The sequence below is a fragment of the Danaus plexippus genome, chromosome 20 (assembly GCF_018135715.1).
Source record: "Danaus plexippus chromosome 20, MEX_DaPlex, whole genome shotgun sequence".
Lineage (NCBI taxonomy): Eukaryota > Metazoa > Arthropoda > Insecta > Lepidoptera > Nymphalidae > Danaus > Danaus plexippus.
In genome coordinates, this window is record NC_083550.1 from 2,345,215 (window position 1) to 2,367,158 (window position 21,944).

Consider the following 21,944-nt stretch of genomic DNA (forward strand, 5'->3'; position numbering starts at 1 on the left):
GATAATTTCTTCTTAGTGTTTTAATTTCAACATATTTTTACACTGTGACCATAATATACAATACATTTTAAACATGTTAACATTTATGTTTCATTAGTCTATTAACGAGTTTAAAATTATAAAATATATGGAAGTTAAATACAAATATATCAGCTTTTATACAACTGACGTCCATCTTATATCACTCAAATATGCTAATAGACAATTTTGCAACCTAATAATTTCTGCCAAACATATTCTAAGAAGTCTATGAAGAAATAGGGCCGTATAAATAAATTCTAAAATTAATTCAACATCATAAACAAACAGTTATGAATGTTTTTGTTATAATTTATCCCTTGTAAATGAATGATAAATGCATTATGATAACTAGATATTGAATAATGGTCACTTTATACGGGTTGTCTCATAATAGATATCAATCAGGGCAACTGTATAGTGTAGAAGCTTTGTTTTATCATTTTACTGTCTGATATGGTGTTCATTAAAAATGGCAACACCGCACCGGGAGTAATATAATTTATAATCTCATTGCATTTGAAAGATCTGTTTAAATTGTAAGTCGCTTAAACGAACGTAAGATTCAATTTTATTGCTGTAAAGCCGTAACAGTTTGATAAACCTTGTAACCTTAACTAATTAAGGGCAGATAATAAAAACAATGGCTGACATTCACAATTACAGTACGCTACGTAACTATTAACAGATACCCTCATCTGTTGATGAAGTTAAGAACTGCCACATAGCAGCTAATGAGGTTTATCGGTAACGGACCCGGTGATACTTGAACGCAGCCTCGGAACTTGTTAGGCAACTCAAAGTTAAGGATCCAATCATGTGTTTGATATATGTACATATCACTAAAACAACTAACAATATTACTTATCTCGAAAATTTAATTGTAGTCCTTATTTATTAACATATAATCTTACACTCCATACAGAATCACGTTTTCGTTAACACAATTAATTTACCTCGACTATCACTATGTCTTTTAAATACTTCTGATAGCTGCTATGTTTTGTTATCAATTGTTATTCCCGCTACCTTTCTTTAACAGTGCTATCATCTCCTCGTTAGTCGCTAACTTTTTTCTACAAGATAAACACAACAAACGACAGCACGAGACAACTAACCACGCCACCAGAATCGCTAAAACCATCCATAAGGTGATATCAATAATATCCCATTCCGCTCCCACAAACACCAGTTTATCTTTGAGTAATTTTGTACAGAGTGCACTTTGAGTACTATCCACGGCAAATGGATTTACGAGTATGGTATCATTAATATCCTTTGCAAGTTGATGGAAAACAGCTTTACACAGCCAATCAGCTAAATCGCTCCTGCCAAGTTGACGAAGTCTATGCGCTATAACACCGTGTGTCTTGTTTCCACCCTGCCAGGATTCCTTTCCGTCGCTGTAATCAATTAAGAGCCATACGCAGCTCATGTTGTTGCTATTAACAGAAGTTAACGAAGACGGCATCTCGTAGGAGTTGTAGCGGAGTGATGCTATGAGTTTAATGCATTCCTGATGAGAGATGCTGTTAGCGATGTGAGAAAACTGAGGCACATTCATGTCTATGATACATTCTGTTAGTGGTAGAACAAAAAAACTTATTAAAACGCCTGTACCAGAACAGCTAATTGGATACATGTTATTTATTTATCAATTTCTATTAAGTCAAATTTACTCGTTGACGTTGATATGTAATTTATCTGTCAATTTCAAATAACTTTTTTTTTGAGCATATTTTTTTTCTGCTAGTTTTTTTTCTTCATACTTAAATTATTTATGTGCTATGTTATAGATGTAAAATTAATATCTTAATATGGAGAACCTTATCATACTCGTGTACTTATATTTGTCAAATTATAGAATTAATTAATGGAATTAATTAAATCTTTTACAAAAGGAGATCTCGTCCCCCTCCAATGAAATTATAATGCCGTATATATAAAACTAAGATTTTTTTTAATTTTTACTGTAAACTCATACTAAATAGTTTAAAAAAGCCTTAAAACAACATTAGACTAATAACAAAACAAAAAATTGCGTATGAATTAAAATTGACTGTCATAATTACGATTCCATCACAATGGTCTGATCGAAAAGTGTCCGAAATATTAAATGTGTACTGTATATTAAAAGCGACACAGGAATGCAATTAATCACATTATTCCATTCTCTTCATCAATTATAACAAGTTTTAGCTAACATTATATGACTACCGTCCGAGCCCATCCATCACATGATCATAGGAAAACCTACAACATGCGATATTATGCTATTTCCTCACATAATAAACAACCTTATGCTACAATAATAAGAGCGTTTTCCTTTTTACACAAACGAAATAACGCGGACCGTTTAGTTATTAGTGAGAGAATAATCTATTTCTGTATGGCACATAAGTCTAATCGAAGCACATTCCAACACACAAAACATCACAAACGTTAGCCATCATTATACAATGACAAAAGAAACTTGTGCAACTGCTTCAAATGTACTCAGCGTAGCGTTCGCAAAAAATAGTATCATATCAAAAACAAATAAAGTTAATTTGTACATAAAAGTCTTAATTTCGCTGTCATACTAAATCTTTGACGAATTTTATCAAAAAAATTCTCTAATAATTCTTAACTTTTTTCTGACATTTTACATTTTAATGTTGATTACAAATAATATTCGATGCTCCACATTGAGCTGCGGACCGTACCTCGATCGGTTCCAGTATACTAATCTTATTCCATACAACAATAACGGCTCGGAACGTTCAGAGCAAAACATTCATACACAAGTATACGTCGCTTAGTATTTAGGTTAGATATAACAAATATGATTATCTATATATATCATACTATAGCATGCGGAGGCACCGTGTTATAAATAAATAGCATTTAAGCAAGAAAAATAAAATTTAAAATACAATTTTATTTCATCGAATATAGGCTGGTTCATAACTTCACAACCGAATATACATAGCTATATCCTACTTCGTATTGCCAATTTAATTTTCAAGGTTATATAAAAAAAAATGTAAACAAGCTCGTGTTTCGATTGAGACAAACTTAAAGGTCGAGAAGCACGCTTTGTGCTCGTCGTGGATCTTCACATGTTGACTTATAATGGACCATTCAGCATGAATTGATATTGTTGCTGTAATCCAGCGAACGCTTGACTTGACAAGGCTGGAATTTCTTTTGATACTGATCTCAATTTTACATCTATATAAAACACAAATTATTCTTCACATGCGATGTAATCCATCTGAATCGCGCAATGTTATTACAAATCGATAATGACTTATTAATTTAATTAACATCATATCGATAACAGAACGCCGAGATCAATCGATCACTAACTAAAACCCAAGTTTCGCAATCGGCTATGCGATCGTAATTAAAGAGCGGTACAATTACCGTAGTTTATAGATACCTCTAATTATATGTATTTGATGTTTTCTATGCGCTGTGACGAAAGAAGCCACATTGGTGTGGTCATTATTTGAATTAATATATGTACGTGTTGTACGCTGTATGGAATTATAACTTGATTTTTATAGCGTCCGTGAGACCGTGAACAAATGATATGTCTCTGTAATAGACTAATTCATTTGAGTATTCAGAATCGTATGTAATTGATGTATATTGTATGGTATTGGTTTTTTTTTCAATGTTCAATAGCGAGGCGTACGCTAAATGTTGCAATGACATTTGACATCATGCGAACCGATGTTGGCCGATTTCGAAAATGTATTTTTTGACAGTCACGTTTATGACATGAGATCGAACTAATGTAATTATCATAGCCAGAATCTTTACATTAATTTAGAGTAATAGACTTTGAGACCGATTCGGGACTTTTGTTTTATAATGTTATAATCAAAATATACTTCATATTAAAATTTATTAAATATAAATATTTTTCATATGATAAATTTCAAAAAAAAATAAAATAAAGTTGATATTAAATTATAATTTGTATTTTTCTACTAAATGAATGTTATGAACATTGACTTTGTTTTATATAAGACTCGCAATTATGTGATGTAAAGCGATATTTCGCAATAAACTCAATTTGAAAACGTATGTATTGAACGTTTAGAAATTGATGTTAAATATACGTTGTAAGATGATTGCTTCAGTTAATTAGCAGCACCAATTAAGATCGAAAGTTTATAACATTGCTATTCCGGATAAATGTCTCTGATTACAGCGCAGATGGGACAAACATTTTCAATCGATTGAATTTTACGAAACTGTTTACTTATAGTTATAGCATGGATACGAACATGGTTCATTAATATCTTATAGTGGCATGCAACATTTGCACAAATATGTAATCACATACAGACATGTGATATTTTGAAGAGAGATATTGTGGGCGCTTTTCCCTTGATGTATGAGGTAAAAAATACCCGAGATTAACTTCTGTCCGTCTTAATATTGAGAACTCTTATTACAAAATCAACTAAATTCAGATCTCTACAAACAACATCTTAATTCTATCAGATGGACAATGTCATGATCATTTGACGAACTCTTTGTACTAAATACAATAGTTACGATAACTTAAAACTAGGTATTTCAGGCTTAAGTCAAGCAAAATATCTACCTACAATGTCTTATATCGTTGTTGCACTCAGTATAACATTCCGTATAATTAAGATGCTGCCAGTTAGTATACTAATCTAAAAAGACATTTAAATCCTGATCGATGACTAGACTGGCCAAAGAAAAACTCATTTAAATTATTTATTCAGCGAAAGAAATTCTCAAAAAAGGTATTAATGCATTTTACGAGGCACTTCAGAAAACATTTAAAAGTCCGTGCCACCTTATTTAAATGAAGGCTCACACTCACACACACATGACTCGGAGCGTCGTTAGAGCGGCGATGCATTTATTTATGAAATGTAAATTCATCTGATTGTAATAGCAAAACTCCTGAGAGCCACCGCACTCTATATTAAGATGTATTATTTGCATACTGTATATTGTACGTGTGACCGTGTGTGATTTAATGGGCATATTTTTTCTTTTGCCGATCGATATATTAGTATTGCGAAGTAACATTAGGATTTACATTAAGTAATTTGATTTATTTGTATTATAAAACGGTAATGTTATTTATTCTAGATGAATATGTTATTTTTGCGATTATTGTTAAACATAAGAACGGTGAATGCCTTGGGGTACTGAACCCTTTTTTTAAGTCGTGTCTGTGTGAATTCGGGCAGCGTGCGCACGCGCAGGCTCCCATCAAGTGACGTCACCGCGTCACGATTCCTCTTACTAGAATTATAAAAACCGAACAGATGTGTGATTATTATGCAATATTTAATACGTTTCATGTGCAGTAAACAAATTTTGTAATTCATATTAAAGCTATATTTAAAGCAAGTGTATAAAAATGTCTATTATTTTTCTTACAATCATGTACTGATTTTTGTTATGAGAAATTTATAAAATTACAAATTATTTGTTAGCGAGACATGAAAATCGTGTGATTTATAATAAATTTATTAAATTACTAAATAATGTTTTAGAAAATCATGCAACGAATATAATTATCATAATTGATATTGATAATGATAAATTGGCTCTAAATTCTAATAAGAAATGTATATGAGACCTAATAAAATTTTATACAATAAATTATTATACAATTTAACGTAATTTTAGTTATGATAATTTCTTTGTAATATTATCTGGGGTGTTAAAATATTCTATTTATATGGCAACATTCACGTTTACAACTCATAAGTGCCGTTGAAGATGATTCCATGTAAAAAAAGTTTCTAAGATGGTAGGTGGTATGTGTATAGTGACGTAACAATTCGTGACTCCGGCCGAACGTGACTGATTTGACCGAATATTTTCAACAACTGTATAAAATTGTTTAGCCGATATTTCATAACAGCTGCGGTGCGCCTTTAATTGATAGTGTGTGTCTCAAATTTTCATGCAAATAATTAACAAACTTCACAATTACTGTTTGAGGTACAACAACTTGATTGAAAAACCGATCGATAAATTTCAAAGAAAACATAAAACCACAATCAAATCGAGGGTTAAATACTCATAGTTAATATCATACCATATCAATAAACGAACAGTATATTTTAATGTAGGCGGAGTCCTGGTTCTGGTATGCAGTAAACATGCTCAGACAATATTTACACTAGCTTAAATCGTATCGTAACAAAATACTAACAACAAAGCTATAAAATCAAAATTATCACACCTTTAAAACCTAGCGCCTTTCACTAGATAAAGACACCATAAACTCAAAGCACCACAAAGCCTAATAATAAAATAATTTCATATATATCTTCACATTTTAGTCGATTTAATGATCATCTAAGGTAATCGAGTCCCGTGTTTATGTTGATTAAACTGTTCCATAACTTATTATTATAATAGTTTAAATAACCAGATAGTTGAATGTTCGTTTATTAATTTTACTGTTTGTTTTCATCGAACGCTGTTAATGTAAAATTTCCATTACAACGTTAGATGATTAATATTATAGATTGGATTTACAGAAATATTAATAAAGAAACGGTCTGCCTTTTACGTAAAAAAGTTAGGTACTTGCTCGTTAATAAAAAAATAATTGTTATATGATTTATAACATTTAGTATTAATTCGACTTATTATATCACAAAGTAAAATATCCCGGAAGTATGTTTTTTTAATATTACATTTACTTATTTTTATTTTAGTGCCATATGTATTGAGAATTTTAATCGAAAGCGAAACCGCATTAAAAGTTAGTTAAATTAAGTACTGATGGATGGTGGGTTCAGCTAAAGACATACGTAACTTAATTATAACAGTAGGTATGTCTTGAAGTAGAAAGTTAAACCAAAGTTAAACGTCAAACCTTAGCAGTTGTTTGAAACGTCACGACCGTCTCCTTGTCAAACTGATTTGAGAGATTGAATTGTAATGATAGAGTGTTGGCGGCAACAATATTATATATATATATATATGCGTAAAATATTTGATATAAAAATTATTAAGAAAGAAATTTGTTGTCATTTTCTAACCTGGTTTTGAATCGCTTCTATCCGTACATTGTAGCGTTTAAAGCTACATTAAGTTAGTTAAGAACATTATGTTTTAGATAAATAAGTTATTATTTTAACTGAATATATTAACGCCTGTGTTCTGTAATCTCGATTCCCTAAGCGACGACTTACTCGCTCTGCTGGGGCGTTCCGTTTATTTCATTCGATATTTCAAATGATATCAGATTATAACCTCATTACATTCGGTTTTCGTAGGCGGGTACTTTGACGCAACTATTCATTTAAAGTTATCAATCTTCAAGGGAAACGATGAAATCTTGATATAGAATTTATTTTAAGCGTTAATTATGGTAATCACAGAGTTTAGTCTCAATTTATGTTATATATAAAATCGATGGATAGATAGCTGGGGATATCAATTTTAATATTAACAGGAATAACTAAGTGACTTTGTTTAACAAAACCAACTCGCTCATCATCAGGATCGTTGCATTAAATCTGGTAAAATTTCATCCCCAAAACATTCTCTTAAAAAAATTTAAGAGATGTTTCATTGTAATCAACAAGTACACGGTATGGTTTCGCAAGAATAGTAACAGTGATTCAACTATTCGCTTCACAAGTAAACGTTTCGTATCTTGTGCTCGGAGTGCAGTGGGCCCTATCGATTTCATCCGAACGCTAGTCTGATCGTGTATTGAGTAACCCACTATGAATACGAGAGCGCTCAACAATAAAATGTGTACCAAGGCCGGATCCCGGATCGAAGATTGTTGGTGAGCGGTTGAACTGTGAACTATTGTGTCTGAATCTTATCTTACCATTGTTGTTAAAACTCTCAGGAATGTCAAAGCTGCCCGCCCATGAGTTGAAGCCAGACGTATATAGAATTTCTCGTTATTTTGTCATTTTTTGCTTTAAGAAAGATTTATAGTAACTAGAATACCTATAGAACTTTGCACACGAAAAACAATTCTAACTTTCATACTTTTTCCTCTGACGGAAACAATTAGGCTCTAAATCGTATGAAAAGTGAGCAAATTTTATGTTTTTCGTATGTTTATACATAAATATGTAATAAAATAATATCTATTCTAAAAACAAACATTGAGTTCGCATTTTGTATTGTCGTTGTACCAGTTCTTAGCATAACTGTTCATTTTTCTGTACCAGGTGGTGTTGGTACGTGGTCATTTCGTGTCCTATCTTCCACTGTGCAGTCGCAACGAGCCAGTCTTCCTTGCTGCCTGCACACCACTCGCCATGCCGGAAACCAGAGAATGCGTTGTGCACGGAGCCACCAACGTCTTCACTACAGTACACGCGATGGACATGAAAATACTGCATATAGATACCAAGTATGTTACATCTTTATTATACTTATACTTTGAATATTCATGAACTACTTACTTACTACAACTGAACTACCTAATTGCTAAAAGGCTACAACTATTAATAACACCTTCGTCTTTGCTAGATTCACATTATCTGGCTTTAGTTAGAGGACTTTGTTGACCTTTCAGAATATTATTTTTTTGTATTCAGGATATGTCTTTATTTTTCCTACAACCGCCGTATCCAATATATACATATATTGTCGACATTGGCCTTTCTCGTCCAAATTCTATATCGTATAAATTTATAGATATAGTTTTTTTTAATACATTTCAATTCATACATCATGGAGGTCCATAATTTATCACTCGTTATGAAAATTCTAACCTCAACATTTGTTCAATATAAATTATACATACGTAACTAAAAAAATTTAATGTTTATACACACTCAACAAAGCCTTATCTAATAGCTTCAATTTAAATCAAATAAAAAGATGTCATTATATTTAAATAGAACATTAAAACAAACAAAAGCTCAAGGGCAGAAGTAAATCCTTTGCTTCCTTGTAAACACTAGTTCAAGGTAAAACAATAAACTGGTCTTATTCAAGATGAATGTCTGACAGAGCTACCGTCTGTCAAAGGCAGATGTATGACAACGTCTCTATAGAGCCGTTTCATATGCATGGAACAGCGCCTCAATGACATAAAATAATAAGACGACTCGGAATATGCAATGTATTATATACAATGGGTAGGATATACAATGTATATACATATATACATTATACAGTGGTCAGATGAGTGTCAGTCGGAACGTCACTGCATCTGTCATGGTGTATTTTATATGGATCGTGAAAATCCCTATTGTTCTGTTCATACGTACAATCTAAATTTATAATTTTTTTTATTGTATTTTTTACAAACTTACTATAATAAAAATATTTTTTTACAATACATGATGTAAATAATATATTGACATAATTATTTGAGTAAATTAAAGCGAGAGCCAAATCGATGTTCGTAAAGAAATCTGTGAAATATTCCAAACATATTATCGAATTTGTTTTGAAAGGCACGCTCATCACCTGCTAGCTTTGCATACAATGACAGTGTACAAGCTCCCTGAAGATATGCTGAATACACACTTATACAACAAGTTTTACTATTTATTCATACGACATGTTTTGCTTTGTAAGTGTCAATCCTCTCTAAATACTCTGCAAAGTAACATGTGAAACTAAACGACAACTACCAAACTATTTGCAACGTAAAAAATATATATTTTTATATTATATTTTAAAAAAATGTTAAAGATATTTTTATGAATATCCAATAGTCATTTTGCTCGACCATGTGTACTGTGCCTATAATTTGAATAAAGCTTAAAAATGTGCCTCCCTATTGCCATACTATTTACGAGAGTAAACAACAAGCCATAATATTTGTTACATACGTCGTTGTTTTGTAAAACACACATATATTGTTGCATTATCTTAATACGAATAATTTGCGTTGCATGAATAATTCCTATTTAAAACAATTGTTCGTCTAATGTTAAGCATAGTGTATATTTATGAGTTTTATTATGAGCTTTCTACACATCATAGAACTATTTACAGTAGCATGAAATAACCTTAGATGTAAATGTTAACACTGTATGATATGATATTAGTAACGTGTGCCCTTATGAGTTTCGTAATATATCAACGTCTGTCCTGGCCTTTATAAGCCGGTGGCTGATGAGCATGCATAGAATTTACAGATACTATTAAAACAAAATTACATATATTATACATTACTCGTACAGAGGTATAATTGTATAATTTCTATGAGTGATTTAGAATAAAAAAAAAGGATTTGTGGTTTTTTACGTCTCAGTTAATTTCATTCGCAAAGATTATAAATAAAAAATTGTAGGTATTATTTGTAAATTTATTAATTACTTTTAAGCGTAACCAATGTCCATACCCATGTATGCTTAGCACATGTTTGCAAAGTTACACTACAAACGAACTTTTTCTAGTCTATGAGCAGAGTTTATTAATAAAAATACATTAACTGTTCGTATGTATTGTGACGATAAAAACTTGGACTAAGATATTGGTATTTTAGAATTCCACGGGCTATGGTGACCACTTTACATTAGGTGGACTATACCCTTTTTTGTATGTATATCCCGAAATATATCCCGAAACTGAAAATAACCGTCATATTTTTATAGACGTTGAATTAAGTAGTTACTTTACATTTTTATCCTAACTTAATGCTGTGATGTTTGTAAAACATAATAATCAAGGTATATTGGCCGAGAAACTTTGTAATTAATATATTATCTATGATCATAATGGAATATGATAGAAATATTTATAGGACAAAGGTATTGATATTCATTATTAAGCCTCCTGTTTGACCTCTTTATAACATTTTATCGGTAATAAGTCACGGATATATATGTATATATATATATATATATATATATATATATATATATATAGTTTTGTTTGAAATTGTCAAATGTACCTTAAGAAAATATTCTATAATATCCTTCCTTCTCCTTAACACCATTTAACATTTTGAAGAATTGTCGTCAATGTTAAATATTTTCTGCTATTTGTTTATTGAGTACAAGTATTTATATAAACTTGAATTTCGATTGTTCAAAAACAATCCAAAACAATTGAATAATACTTTGGTTACTATTTCTATATAATTAAAAAATATATATTTCTTCGACACTAGCCTTTAGGTGAATGGGTTAAGGCTCACGCTGTTTTTTTGTGTATGTTTAAACAATCCGACATTATTTGCTTTCCTATAAAACAATGTCGACATCTTTTGGTTTGAGGTTACAACTGGGTAACGTAAATACCTCCATCAAGTTCTATGTCTTAAAGATAACATTTTGAAATATTTTATAAGAGATATCAATTTAAGCAAACCTAGTCATTATTACATTTATAACTGTTTTTCATAGTCTTTCTGTTAAAAATAAAATATTATCAAATAAAATCCTATACATAATAACAACATTTTTCTAAACATAAATTAAAAAATGTATACTTATAATAAGTTAGTCCGATTATCCGTTTTATAATTATGACAATTAATTTTCTACAAAATGTTTGTAGTTCAACGATAAACAAACTCAGTTCAGTACTACAGCGAAGGAAATCTAAGAGTTGATTAAAAAAATCGTAAATATAATTAAAATGAACTTGACACACACAAAAACAAATATGTCGGGGGTCATCAGTTATCAATCATATAGCCTTGTCAATAAACAGGCTTTTGAACCTTTAATTTGAACACTTTAATTACTCTTTTATATTCAGAGATAATTTCCCATTCAATGGTTAAAGTGTGTTTATATAATTTCTGATTTAATGTATGTAAAGTCAACATGAGATCGTAACGGTAAAATTTTAGATGAGTTTATGCCAAAGAAGTTTTTAATTTTTTTACGATTTTGCCTAAATTAAGTAGGTACTTCATTCGAGGCATACATTTCTGTGATTCAAAAGAATTTCCTACTGTCTAGTATATGAATATCTGATCAAAAGATGATGAAGAAAAGAGTGAGCTTTTGAAGATCAAAAACTCATCAAATATTCGCTAAGGTTAAACTTTCATTTCATATTCACAATATCCTTTTATTTTTTTCCTATGAAAGAGGAAATATTTTATAAGTTTTTTTTTTTATATTTGTAAATCATTTTATAATTTTGGCATATATCTAAAAAGTTTTATTTTATTAAATTTTTTTTCGTACAGTAGCGAGTGGCACCTCGGCTGGGATAAAAACTCGCTCCACGGAGTCAGCTGGTACCACCTCCTACATCCAGATTGCTGTAAAGAAGCGCAGAACAAACATAGACTTAGTGAGTATATTGATATTTACTTATAACCATATTATTATCATACTCATATATATGGGTATAGCTAAAGACATTTAAATGTCCAGCAAGTAATGTATTTAGCATTTTTAACGAACGGTGACCAACAAAACTTCTTTGTTTGTCCTTTTATTCTCGCTTATCGCATCTAGTTAATCGCTAGTAGATCGTTAATCTGTGACAAGATCAAGATCTTTGACAAGATTGTCAGTGGGTACGTCACTAAAATTGGCAAACTTTTTTACAAAGTATATAACAGCAAGTTAACCCGATTAATTATAAAAAAATATCAACAGAATATCAAATAATAAAATAACCAATTAAATAATTTAAAATCTTATAATATAGAGAGATAGGTTTTCTAAACAATGTTAATTTGTACGAACTCATTATACATAAAAGAAAAATGACGCGTGTCCTGTTAATTACCTTATGTAATATGCTTTTCTAACATAATAATATTTTTTCAAGATTAAATTAAAATCATGCTTGAAGTTAAATGAGACTGACAAGATAACGACTATATAAATTCGTTTAGAAAGTACTTATACATGGTTAAAGCTAGGACTTATTTTATAATACTGTAAGTAAAATCTATTTTAAGCCATGATTTATTGAAAAAAAAAAACGTCGAGAACACTTTGATATTTCCTTATCTTTTAAGAATATATTAAAAATAAATGATCTACAAATTCTCCATTGTTTCGTAATGCTAAAATAAAGTTCAATAAGGTACTGGCTTCAAGAACATTGTATCGTCAGTAACTTTTACCGGTGACCTCGACCTATAACTTAGAAAAAGAACGGTGAAGGCAAGATGTCAATCGCTTTGGATACTTGAAAATATTGGATTTAGTTTGTCTATTGTGTGAAGGTTAACGAGTAAGGATATATGTAGCTTTTAATAATAAACTATTTGAAAGTAGGTATTAAAGTTGAAAGGTACATTACGTCATGTGCGGTTCGATTTCTAACTTACAATTTTTTTTATTTATATTAACAGAAAAAAAATACTCTTTACGAAATTTTAGTCTTTTCAAAATTAAGATAAAAATACCATAGATCGCACTTAAAGGCCTACTCCAGAATATGCCAAGGAATCTTAATTATTTAGTAACCTATGTTTATAACTTCAAACATTTTATTAAAATGTAATTTAATTAAGGTCTAATAATACAAAAGACACCAAACAAATTTGTTTAAGTTACTCCAAAACAGTCGAGTAGTGGCAAAAAAATATATTTTATTTCGCTAACATAACCAATCAAGATAACACAATAAAACATTTCAGCTGTTGTATACCGAAACATAAACCTTCCCACGTTATTTTATTACCATTTTAACATTTCTAAACGTGGACGGTAAAATGTTAAACGCCTTGTAATGTTCCGGCCGTTGGCGGAATCTACATCGCATAGACAATAATGGTTTATAGAATATTATTTTGATTATTACTAGATTAGTTCTGTGTTTTTTTTTATACACAATTGACTTATGTATCAACAAAAAGGAATAAACATATCAATTGATATTAAGACTTTATTTTATATACAACGAAACAATACCTCGATGATATATTCTGTGTCAAATGTAAAATAACCGCGGAATTGTATTTATTTGTTATTTTGACAGTTGACTAAATTAAATTTATAAATGGCATGCAATTTACACCTGTCATGAATAGGTATTATGACATCAGCGCATGCGCACTGGGAATAAGACACATGTCAATCTAGGCCCTAAGCGATTAACAAAACCTAATAGATTATTAATATTAGTGTTTATTCAATATTTCTGATTAATATCATTCCTTTACTGTTCAATAACCTACGACTATTTCATAAAGTGATTAATTTATAGCTTCATTATGTGAGTAGATTAATATCGGAATGACAAATGAACCGAACTTTGAATTTGACCTTTTTTTAACCTAATCGTTAACCTATGCCTCAATACAAACCTCCTTTGAAAACTATTCGTGTTACATAACGTTCCTAATAAAATCAAATGCTCATTAGAAAAAAATAAAATGTCAAATTAAACTCAAATGTACCTGACACATGTCACCACTGATAACCCATGTTCTTGTTTCTTATCCATCTAACCCTTCAAAATAGGAGAAAGTGTAAATGACGCATAAGTTCTCGTGACAGTCGTGTGTGAGCGTTTGTCTCTACGTGAGCGATTAAATCAAACCTACAAATTTTATGCAGTCTTAAAAAGTTGTCAATTCTGCACTCTATTCCGACAATAAAGAAGGAAATTCTAAATTCAAACTTTTAGAAACGTGACTTTATATTTGGAACACTTTCAATCATGACAAAGGTGTGAAGACTTTCCGGGTTCAGTCCCTTATGCAACCAGTTCTGTAACATATGTACACACTGAATAAATAATTATTAAAATAAAAATGTTATTACAAATTTCATAGGGTTTTAGACGAAACCAAACGGTGTTTAGGCTATAAATATTCATTACGCGATTTATTTCTGATTTATTTGCCCAGCACCATTCATACGCGTAGGCAGATCTAAGAAAACGAGTCGCAAATCAAGCCCACTTAGCACACATAGATCTGCTATCCCAAGCGGAGCACACTAGTTACAATCCGCAATCATAGCAGTCTTCAATCTCCACAACTAAAACCAACATTCGAGATTACACAAATAATCGTCTGACATTAACCCTTATTACTCCCCGTCGACTTTCTTTTAAACGAAAAAATAATTTACTAACCTCACATCATAGCAATAAAGTTCGCATTTGAATGATTTCATTCTGGAGGAGAAGCGAAATAAGGATGCTCGTAGACGAAATATCTGTTCCGGCATGCATCTATCGTATGTCAGTGAAGTCATCATATGAATAAATTGATAATCATGTACACAAGGACCAGCTTGTGTGCACTGACCTTAACTTGATCTCATAGTTTTTTTGTTCTTATTATATATATTATTTCTTGATGATATATCATTGTTGTCTGAAGGTTAAAATAGAACATCGCTATAGAAGCCTATGTTTATACCGCGTACCAGCATCTTGTTGTTTAGGTATGTTATATATTTAAAATGTTTTCCTGCCTACAGTTCAAAGGAAAAACTGTAAGATTTTTCCATTGTTTTCATTAATGTCCAACTGTATAACTGCGCTTCACAATATCAACGTTAACTTTGACAAGGATCTTTTGAAACGGTCAATAAAATTATGTAATTTAATATAATTCTTAATTTTAAAAACACCTTAACCGTTATAGAAATATATAAACATAAAATTTATATAAGCCATGCTAATCAGATAAAAGCAATACATAGAGACCCTTGTTATAACAAGAATTGTATTATATTAAAATTAAATCCAATGGTTTTTTTTTACATTAATAGTAATTTTAGTCACATTTCTCACCTTTCTGTTGAAGTATCATTACAAACTTGGCAATAAATAGCATTATTATTTTTTTGTACAATAATTGTTTGTATACATCAATTCCAATTAATAACGTAATAGAAGGTCCGAGAACACGGATGTCCTGGAGGTCTGGTAGAATACATATTTAATGTCGACCTCAGATGTACAGCCGGCTACAAAAGTTGATAAGTTGCAATATTGAACTCTATACATATAGTAATACGGTCTATGAATATTAAGGTTCTATTTCAATATGTAAATTTCATGCGACATTCCTCTAAAATGAAGTCGTCTTAAATCCTTTAAGTAACGCTATTAATTTATTAAAGTTCATAGGAATTAGATTGTTCAATAATAATCAAATCAAGTTCCTATATAAATTTCAACAAACATAATTTTTTCTTTTTACTCTTTCGACAATTTGTTTTTTTTTTATTATTATTTATTAAAAACTTAGAACCTTAATTTTATTTTATACCAGATTTCAGATGAGGATAATTTTATGTGTTGTAACAAAGTCATACAGGTGGACATTTACGAGTAGCACCGCGGGAGAGAGCTTGTTTCAAATTAAAACCTTTAACTCAACTTTATAAATAAAGCTATTTAGATCCTATCATTATAAATTCGTATATTTAAATTAATATTATTTGCATTAAACATAAATGCCTTTCATAGTTTATTAATTCGTAAGATAACAAACCATAAAAAATATTTGTAGACATTAAACAAAATAATAATGCCAAGCCAATCGTGGTTACAATACTTTCAGATTAAGAACATTCATATCTGTTAGACTACTTATAATATAAGCACAAACACAAATTATAAGGAAAATTTGAAACTTACTTCAACCAAACAAAAGATGTATAATCGGCGATATATAGCAAAGCAATACAACCTTTATTTCAAACAAGTTTTGTGTCACAATTGTATACATAAAATAATCACCAGCCTTCCTCAGCGTGGCCGGCTACATACAAATGTGTAGAGCATTTAATTTAAAATTTTAATTGCAAACAGATAAAGTTCAAAATTCATTTGAGCTACACGCCGTCTGATTATTTCACATCTTGTTAGGAAGTGTATGCCTTAACACGATAATCCGTTTAATAACAATGATCTCATAATAGCATTCAATTATTACAATTAACTCTACATAGTGTTAATATTTTTCGAATTACCTCGTCTGCGGTCGTAAATCTACTGTATTTGTTGATGTTGCAAAAAAACACATGTTCTCTCAATATATTAAACTAATTGGACAATTTGTGATTCATATATTAAACGTTTTGCTAAATACAAATTTGATTTTATAAAATCCTAATGTATTTCTTAAGTGTCTTCAAAGTTTCGCATTCATAGTTATTGCGCGGAACTTATATACATGACGTTTAGTATAATTAGTCTTAAATAGATATTCCTTATTCATTTTAGTTTTTAGGTAGATACTGTTTTAAAATTATTAATTTAAAATCTGTGCCATTCGATAGTTTTACTCAAATCATTGAAATCAAATGCATATCAATGCATCCACTACTTTGTCATTAAAAATAATTGTTTTGTTTGCTTAATGATGCAAAAGATATGGATTTTTATATAGTCAGTGTGACTTAAGTGAAAACTGCAATTGAAACATAAACTGCGTTTGCTGAAAATTAAAATTTTCATTCTTTTTTAAAAATACTTTTACTTAATCCAATCGTAGAAGCTCTCACCAATAATTTGGCGGGTTCAAACACATGTATTAAACTCACGCATGACCTGCCTCTTACTGATGTCACGCATGATGCACGTGCATGAAGCCGCTACCTTGATGTAGCTTTCACTGACAATCATTTTCATTGTTAACAGTAACCCAATCAGAGCAAGAGCGATCTTGCATCGCGCTATTGCGCCTTCAGCGGCGATGTGGCCAATTCCTCTGGGTTCATGCGGTTCTCCAGCTCAAAGACAACCTGGAGAACTCTCAGAGGCCCGTCATCGTGTGCACCAACCAGGTTTTGAGGTAAGATCTACGGAAATTCAAGCAGGTATAGTGTTAGTGTCTGCAAATAAAAAACATGATAATGATTTTTATTTTCAAACTAAGGATATTTAATTATTTATCGTTTCGTATATTTATACATTATTGGAAGATAATTGTGGTCATTCGAACTAAAATTTCATAGTATTAGGACATAACACATAGATAAATCTAAAAAGTTTTTTCATCCATATGAAATATCCATTATCAAATAATGATAATATACAAATACATAAGGTTTATATAAAAAGAAAACTGATAACACACCAACCGATACACAATCAATTTATAATATTCACGAACCACATAATTAGTCCATAATTATAAATCATTACTTGCACAAAATACATTTTCGTAACAGCAAATCAAATATCATTACCATAATTTGTAAGAAACATTTGCACGCCACACATTTGCATAGATATGACAGATAAACTGACACTAATGTAACAGCTACAGTCTTAGTTATCTTTGTCAGAAATTTAACTATAGTCCATAGCATTATACACGTCGGACTATAGCTATTAACTTTCATACAAATTGGACTATCTCGGCAATTTGGCTGGTAACATCTCAATGAATTATTGGACGTACCTATATCATGAAATCGCCGGTGCCGTCGAAGGTAATCGGTCGTTCTTGCATTACTTATATGCCATTAATAAAACTCGGCAATCTAGCTATCAAGGGTGAAATCACTTCATCTCTGAACGCAATTATTACCTGAACAAACGTTAAATCGTGAGTTATGTACCGCGTTGATGAATCGTGTTATAAAATTTCCCCTTTTAAGTTTGATGTTTAAATTTCGATATACAATAAAAACACACTCTTTAAGCAAACTTTAATTATATCTATCAACATGTCTGAGGATACATTTTATACACATGATATAACATACATAAATATAAACACTCTTTAAACGTTAATTGAAGAAGAAGAGGAAGAAGAGAGGTTTTAAACTGAATATGAGTAATGTTTTTCAATGTAATTGAATAACATAAAAGAAGTCAACATCACGATATTTCACTCCAATATAAAATTATACTGACACAATTTTATTTTTTGTACCTTAAAATAAAACATTTAAACTTTAACAGAATATCAATATAATGTATTTAAGGAAACTACTAAACATTATTAAAATAATAGATAGAAATTCAATGAGCAATTTAATTCATAGTCGTTATTTACAATTTAAAAGCATAAATTACTTTAATACGCATTGAATCAGATACTTCCCTGTTCGTACGGCACAAATAAAAAAGCTGTGCAAACACATTACTCATAAAAGCTGGAAAGATTTGTAGGTCTGTTTACAAGACTTAAGGCTAATGCTTTTAAAAGGCGTTTCTTTGCTAACTAATTGGCTTAGAGCCGCCATTACGGCTCTTATAATTCCAAGGGCTATGAAAAATAGATGGTCATAATTTAAAACGGTCACTTACCAACTTCCCTATTGAGAGATCATTGCGAGATGACGCGCTCAGACTAGCGAACGCCCGTACTATTTGCTTTATATTTAAGTATTTCGAATACGATTGCAGTATAAATATGGTATTCATAATATAAAATTCAAAAATTTTATATAACATTAAAATCTTCAATAATACAAACAGCTTGAAACGCGTGTAAATAAATGTATTCACAAAAAATAACACAACACAACGCTTAGTTCTTACGGATAATTTATTTTAATGTTTGTGTTAAAGTTGTAGCGGAGTATATTTAACACCGGTAAACTCATAGTAGAGGTTGTAACGAATAAATAGTGTGGAGGGTGATTTATGAACTCGGAGCGGATCGATGTTACTATCGGGATGGTTGAAATATGCTCACGGGCCATTGTGATGTGAGAAACTGTGTTTAACAAGCATCGAGAGCGGCTCTTGATCGATGGTGTGGAATTTACTTCCAATATTTTGTTCGAAATATATTAAAACACCTGATTTTATGGAGTGATCTATCCTGTTTGTAATATTAAACAATAACCATTTACGACGGTCGTGTTCTTGGTTTTATTAACATCATTTTCTATGTATAATAATGAAAGTTTATTAAGGAACTGCAATACTTATTACACGCAAAAATTATGTACGTGCCAGCTTCTCAAATATATATTAATGAAGAAAAACTAAGCAGTAAGGTGGTAATTGCTTGAAATCTAAGATGTAACCAGTCCCACGTCTTCTTATCAAATTACCTAGGTAATATATTTATGACAATTACATCTAAACATTAAAATTTATATCTTTACAGCTAGCGGCATTCATGAGTATCAATTTTGCAGATAAGTCTAAATAATATCATTAAAGCGGTGACTAACATTTTAAATTAATCGTTAGTAGGCTGGTGATAGTAAATCTAAATTAATATCAACACGAGTGGGTGATGGAGTGACCTAAACAATAAGGCACAAAGAGCCAACCATTTTAAAGTCTTATATTATTCAACAGAAATTTATATATAAGTTCCATCCTCCGCGTAAATCTTATAACAAAAAAATACGGCTCGCACTATTCAATGCTTAATGCGATCACTTACAGTCAATTAACTTCAAATAAGTTTTACTCGTCAAATAGATTTTTACAGATGTAATAATGAAATATATATTTTGAATACCATTTTTTTATGAAACACGATATGCCTTAATATTTCTTCTCTCTCTTAATCCCACAGCTCTGTTGCTGCTCTCGATATAATAAATCCAGTGCTCACAGACTCGGCTGCATTGTTAGCCGGATTGCGTCATTTGTCATTCGCATGCTTGCGCAACTTGTGTCGCTTCACTTTCATAAACCTTTTAATAATACGAACCGTGGATCAACCAACCCTTTATTTCACTGACGTTTTGATGTATAAACTTGTAAAGATGTACATTTGTTTGTTTATTGTCTCTTGTATTCTCGATAGATTTATAGCTTTTAAACTATATCGTAATGTCTTAATAAATCCATAGAAAAAGGTAAATGTACATATGTAGTGCGGTGCAAATTGTCAACATGTAAGCCGCCTACGTCATGTCCGCGAGATTTATGCCCTCGAGACATACGTACTAACAAATTGGCGAATGTAAATTCCATTTAGTTGGTTATACATAACGAAGCCATATAAAAATTCTAAATAATAATATACGTATTTTCGTTAAAGGCAAATTGTATTATTTTACATTTTGAATATTTTTATATACACTTCACCTTCACTCTATAAAAATTTAATTGTAAATCAAGTAAAATTTCACAGTCCAAATCTCAAGGAGAACATAATCAGAAGTAGGAAAGGGAGGGAAAGAAATATCAGATCTTAAATTTAAACTTTTGTTACATTATGAGTCATAATTTAGTCATTTATATTCATAATGTTTCACTATATGAAATTCCATATTTACTTATTAAAAATAATAAAATAACTTTTTAGTTATTTTTCTCACAGGATGAACTTTACAATTATATATTAGAAGTATAACATAAACTGGTGTTCAAACACATTTAATTCCGAGTCAAGTTCATTATGCAGAACGTGTGTACCTTCTTATCCGTTTAGCCTTTGATTCGCGGTTATCTACGAATGCTAACCGATTTGTCGTCCAAAACATATTTAAACGTTGATTTTAGTACAGTCAAGTTCAGAAATCTTATATAATATTAATATTTCTAATCCTAATAATATTTAAGATTAAGTCATAACATAAAAGGGGACTTGGATACCACATTAAATATATAATAAAAAAAATTTGGCTTAATTGACTTTTAAAGTGTATAATGTACCTTCAATGGATCACGATGTGTTTATTTTATTATTTCTCTTGACGACTGTACCCGGGTCCAGGACTTCGTCCGACTATGTGACATTTCCCTGTATCCACTATCTAAAAGGTTGCTTCAAAGCTTAGGTTTATTTTAAAGGTTATTTTGGAACATTACAAATTTAATACCTCTCTAATGATATCATTGTTTTCTAAAACAACCAAAAGTCGAAAGGTTAAATTAAACAAATTATTTTAAACCTACAACAATAAGTAAAAATAAGATAAAAATATATCTATAATAATTTAATTCCGAAGTAAGTAAATTTTTCAAAGTTTATATTTTAATAAATTATTCTTCAGGAATACAAAATGAAAAAATAAATTCCAATGTCGTTATTTTTCACGATACTACCTTAACTAAGGACTAAGCTAAAGATTAACCACGGCTTATCTAGGTAAATAATTGTCCTGATAGTTCCATTTCATTAC

General features: G+C 30.5%; 2 protein-coding genes across 3 annotated transcripts in view; one reads left to right on the forward strand and one right to left on the reverse strand.

Moving 5' to 3' along the window:
- The window catches only part of LOC116773860 (PAS domain-containing protein cky-1), a 68,870-nt gene that overhangs the window by 44,645 nt on the left and 2,281 nt on the right, over positions 1–21,944 (forward strand). For both annotated transcript variants that reach the window (XM_061523832.1, XM_061523833.1), the window contains 3 exons: positions 8,217–8,401; positions 12,155–12,261; positions 17,536–17,689. In XM_061523832.1, coding sequence (XP_061379816.1) covers positions 8,217–8,401; positions 12,155–12,261; positions 17,536–17,689 — 446 coding nt within the window. The remainder of the gene's footprint in view (positions 1–8,216; positions 8,402–12,154; positions 12,262–17,535; positions 17,690–21,944) is intronic.
- On the reverse strand, positions 581–1,699 carry LOC133319445 (uncharacterized). The gene has a single exon (XM_061523892.1). The coding sequence runs from the start codon at positions 1,658–1,660 to the stop codon at positions 1,028–1,030; it is 633 nt and encodes a 210-aa protein (XP_061379876.1). The 5' UTR covers positions 1,661–1,699; the 3' UTR covers positions 581–1,027.

Excerpts from the sequence above, each read along its gene's own strand:
- LOC133319445 (XM_061523892.1), bottom strand. The coding sequence starts at position 1,660 with ATGTATCCAATTAGCTGTTCTGGTACAGGCGTTTTAATAAGTTTTTTT.